Source organism: Anopheles ziemanni, chromosome 2 (genome assembly GCF_943734765.1).
Source record: "Anopheles ziemanni chromosome 2, idAnoZiCoDA_A2_x.2, whole genome shotgun sequence".
Lineage (NCBI taxonomy): Eukaryota > Metazoa > Arthropoda > Insecta > Diptera > Culicidae > Anopheles > Anopheles ziemanni.
In genome coordinates, this window is record NC_080705.1 from 15,236,994 (window position 1) to 15,241,330 (window position 4,337).

The window sequence follows — 4,337 nt, forward strand, 5'->3', positions numbered from 1 at the left end:
GTTCCACCGGGCGGAGATCGTTAGCACTTCCCCGGGGCGCTAGCAGGAAGCCGGCTCGTAAAGTGTTCGTCCGAGTGAATATCAGTCTGGCGGAAGGATCGGTCTCATCAACTTCTCGCAGCTTCTCCCAAGGTGGCTCTAGTGTTCCGTAGACGAATGCCGCTAGTGGTGTGTGCGATTGGGTGGAACGGTGGAAAATTAAAACCATTCGCTAGCCAGAACCTCCATCCCGGGTGGGAATGAAAAATGGCGTCATGCGAGCTGCCAGGTGCCCATTAACTGAGGAAGTAAGTGTTCGTTTCGTGAAGTGTGACGCTGTTGTCAATGCACACCACCCGAAAGGTGTGCCATCGTTCGGGGCAAAGTGTGCGTGCGTGTGCGTTTGTTGGTGATAATGAGAAATTGTGCCATCGGAAATGGTTTCAGGCGGAAAAGCGATACCCCTAGCGTAGCGGGGAGTGCGGCGTAGTTCGGGGAAAGTGGGGCGCGCGAGGAAATGATCGGATCGGGTGAAATCTTGCGCCAGTTCATGACCCTAGTGACAACCAGTCGTTCCTATCGCTACTATGAGGCGCCGGTCGGTGCAGTGCAACGCGTTTCCTTGGCAACCGACCGTTCGAGATAGCTGAGTTCGGTAGAGAGATAGGGAGGAGTCTTTGCGAAGTAGCTTTATCCGGGGACGGAGACGGAGGAGTAACCCCCACCGTGTGCGCGTGTGTGTGTGTGTGTGTGAGCGTGTAGTGTGTTAAGTGTTAAGTGGTGTAGGCCTTTTTCTACTAAGGGCGCGTTCATGGCGCGTCTGTGGAACGCGACGGTGTTGTTAGCCCTGTTGCTAGGGTGGAGTGCGGTGCGGCTGGTGGAAGGATGCCCGGCGGAGGTGTGCGTGTGCAAGTGGAAGGGTGGCAAACAGACGGTCGAGTGTGGGGGTCGGTTCTTGAACCGCCTGCCGGATGGGATGGATCCGGGCACGCAGGTGCTTAACTTCTCCAGCAACAGCCTGATGATACTGCCGAGCGAGCGCTTCAAGAAGATGGAGCTGATCAACCTGCAGAAGATCTACCTGGCTCGCAACCAGATCAGTAAGATCCACGATCGAGCGTTCCGGGGGTTGACGAACCTGGTCGAGCTGGACCTCTCGGAGAACGCACTGACGGAGGTGCCGTCGGAGACGTTCCAGGACTACTCGGCGCTGATGCGGCTCACGCTGAGTGGCAACCGCATCCGGGCGATACGGGCCAACGCCTTCAAGCAGCTGTCCTACCTGACCACGCTCGAGCTGAGCAACTGCCAGGTGGAGCTGGTCGAGGATGAGGCGTTCATCGGTATGGACAACCTCGAGTGGTTACGGTTGGATGGGAACCGGATCGCGACAATCCGGGGAGCGCACGTCCTCCCGGAGTCGCTGCACGGTATCAACCTGCAGGGCAATCGGTGGCACTGTGACTGCCAGCTCACCGATATCCACACCTGGCTCAATAGCTTCAATGTACCGCAGCGCGAGGAGATCAAGTGCGCTGGTCCGGCGCGACTTGCCGGTGAAACCATCAAGGCACTTCCCTTGGACGACCTGGCCTGCATGCCCGTCATTACACCGGAGACGTCGTACCGGGAAATAGCTGAGGGGCGCAACATTTCACTGGATTGTCGGATAGCGGGAACTCCCGAACCATCCATAGCCTGGCTGTTCCAGGGACAGATCCTTCTCAACGACAGCTTGCTCGCGCCGAGCCTTCACCTGTACTACTACGTGGACGAGGTGGACGGCGAGAAGCACAGCGAGTTGTTCATCTACAACATCACACCGGACGACAACGGGACGTACTCGTGCGTCGCTGAGAACTCGGCGGGACGGGTGCAAACCAACTACACGCTGCACGTGATCGTGAAGGAGGAACCGGTCGTCGAGCAGGTCACGTTCTCCGAGGAGTACTTCCTGGTGATAGTGGGAGCGAGTGCGGCCGTTGGTTTCCTCGTGTTCCTGCTCGTCTGCGTCATCGTGTGCCGCTGTGCCCGGTCGCGCCGCACCACGGTGGCGGGCAAAAAGGGCGCCAGCCGAACGGAGGGCCAATGCACACCGAACCAGAAGTGTGCCTCGATCACCAACGAGCTCGGGGAACCACTAACGGCGGCCAAGATGAACGGTGGACTAGGGCTAGGTGACGGTGGAAGTCCGCAGGACATCGTGCTGTACCTCAACACGAATCCCAACGGGCTGGATAAGGCAGTGCTGAACAACATGACAGCGATGGCACAGTTCTGCAGTCCACCGTCGGCCCGGAGCTACCAAGATCAGAACCCGGACTTGATCAACGACGCGGAGAGTGGCCAGCACAAGGGTAGACCGAGGCCACCGGAAGCCCTCGACTCCGATCTGGGAGAGAAAGACTCGGACGAGCAGAGTAGCGTACAGGACGGTGGAAGTGAGGCCAGCTTCCAGCAGAACGCGGGCCCTGCCTACTACCCGCCGGTGGCGTTACGGGGCCCCCGTTTCGTCGCATCTGCCCTTTCCACCTTGCCACGGGGTGGACTCACCTGCAAAGACGCACAAGGGCTCGCTGCGTACCAACACCAAGTCGACATCCACCTAAGCCCCGGGTGTTTTCTCGATCAAAATGGCTACCCGGTGGACTTGGGTCTGATGGCTGCGGCGACAGCGACACCTAGCGGGCCCACGGTGAACTACTACCGAACGTTGCCGCACAAAAAACAGCGCGAAGCGGCGGCAGCAGGCGGTGCGGGCAAGGTGCGTTACGCCAACGACGCTGAGTTCATCAGTCGGGCTCACCAGGCGCAAGCGTACCAGCTGTACGGCCCAGCCGACGTTCGATACACGGCCGAAGGGTATCCGCAGGGTGCCGACCCTTCGCAGGCGCAGTTCCCATCGCCACCGGACGGTTACAAGGGGGACGTGCAACCCGTGGCCTACATGAGCTCGACGGCGGCGGCCGCCTTCTGCGTCGGCCCGTCTCCTTCCATGCCGCCCCAGCAGTGGCCCACCTTCCTGCCCGGCTTCCATCCGCAGCTCATTCCCATCATGACGTCGGCGCCTTCGGTTGGATCTCCCGTGGGGGCGGCACCGCCACCCGACTACAGCGGCCTTCGGGGAGCTCCCGGGGCACTCCTTTCATCCCCCATGATGGCCTCCAGCGTCAGCCAGCAGACGCAATCCAGCAGTGGCCAGCAGCAACAGCAGCAGCAGCAACAACAGCTGAAGAAGTGTTCCGTGGGTGCGCAGACATCCGAGCTGGATAAGGACGTCATCCCGGAGCAGCGCGAAGAGGAGGAGGAAGCGGAGCACGAGTCGGTGAAGCTGAGGCACCTGACGGGTCCGCTGGCCGACAGTCCCGACGAGGGGTACGTCGGGGACAGCCACGAGACGAGCGACATCTGACAGAAGGCCAAACCACCGCCGCTCGATCCGCCAATGCATCACCACGTCAGCAACGGTGGCGGCGGCAGCAACCACCACAACCACCACCACCAACACCATCAGCTCGAGTCGGACGACGTACCGTTATAAGAGTAAGTCGCGGCACGGACCCCAGACTGTAGGTTAAGGAGCTAGCGAACGCTGTTTAGGGTTATATGATTGAGAGCCTTCCGTTCATGTACATTTGTAGAAAAAATAAGAAAAATCCAATCCCTCGCTCCCCTCCCTCCTAAAAACCGAAACGAAAAGAATGTCTACTCTCCCTTACCCCTCTCGCTCTTTCGCTCCCAGACATTTTCCGGACCCTTCCTCTCTAGTGGATCCGTGAGGACTAACTTGTTCGTGTTTTTCAATGCCTTGCATGCTCGTTGAACTCGCAAATTTTGTGTTCGCTCAGTCTATCGGTTTCAAGTGCCATACACTGTGGACTACAGGATTTTCTTTTCTACACACCATTTTCACGCACTTAATCAATGGATGTATCGGTTAGTATCCCGCACTAGGCAAATTTTATCACCTTTTGAACTTCAAACCTAAACCGAAAGCTTCCTTTCAAAATTCCCCATCACAAGAGAAAAAAACATTGAGCCGTTTCACTATAAGGAAAAACCACCTTAGGTCAGAAAAAATCAAAGATGGTCAGTGGGGAGTAAACAATTGCATGTGAAAAGTCACCAAACAAACAAAATCAGGCTCAAAAAGTGATGGCTACAACTTATTAACCTTTCTGCCACAATTCGATCGCAAAAGAAAAGCATTGATTTCCGTCACAAAAACACGATAGTGAAACATATTTGCCTACGTTTTATTATCCTTTCCTTTCTTCCTCTGTGAAATAATCAAACAGAACCTCCGTGTTCCATCACTCGAACGCAAATGGACACCAAAACTGTGGCGAACTTAAAGT

At 56.9% G+C, this 4,337-nt stretch overlaps 1 protein-coding gene across 1 annotated transcript; it reads left to right on the forward strand.

Moving 5' to 3' along the window:
* Positions 1-790: 790 nt before the first annotated feature.
* Positions 791-3,391, forward strand: LOC131291608 (uncharacterized). The gene has a single exon (XM_058320734.1). It carries the CDS (start codon positions 791-793, stop codon positions 3,389-3,391), a length of 2,601 nt encoding a protein of 866 aa, XP_058176717.1.
* Positions 3,392-4,337: the final 946 nt, after the last annotated feature.

What these genes read in the sequence shown, in the direction of transcription:
- LOC131291608 (XM_058320734.1), top strand. Translation starts at nt 791, where the DNA reads ATGGCGCGTCTGTGGAACGCGACGGTGTTGTTAGCCCTGTTGCTAGGG.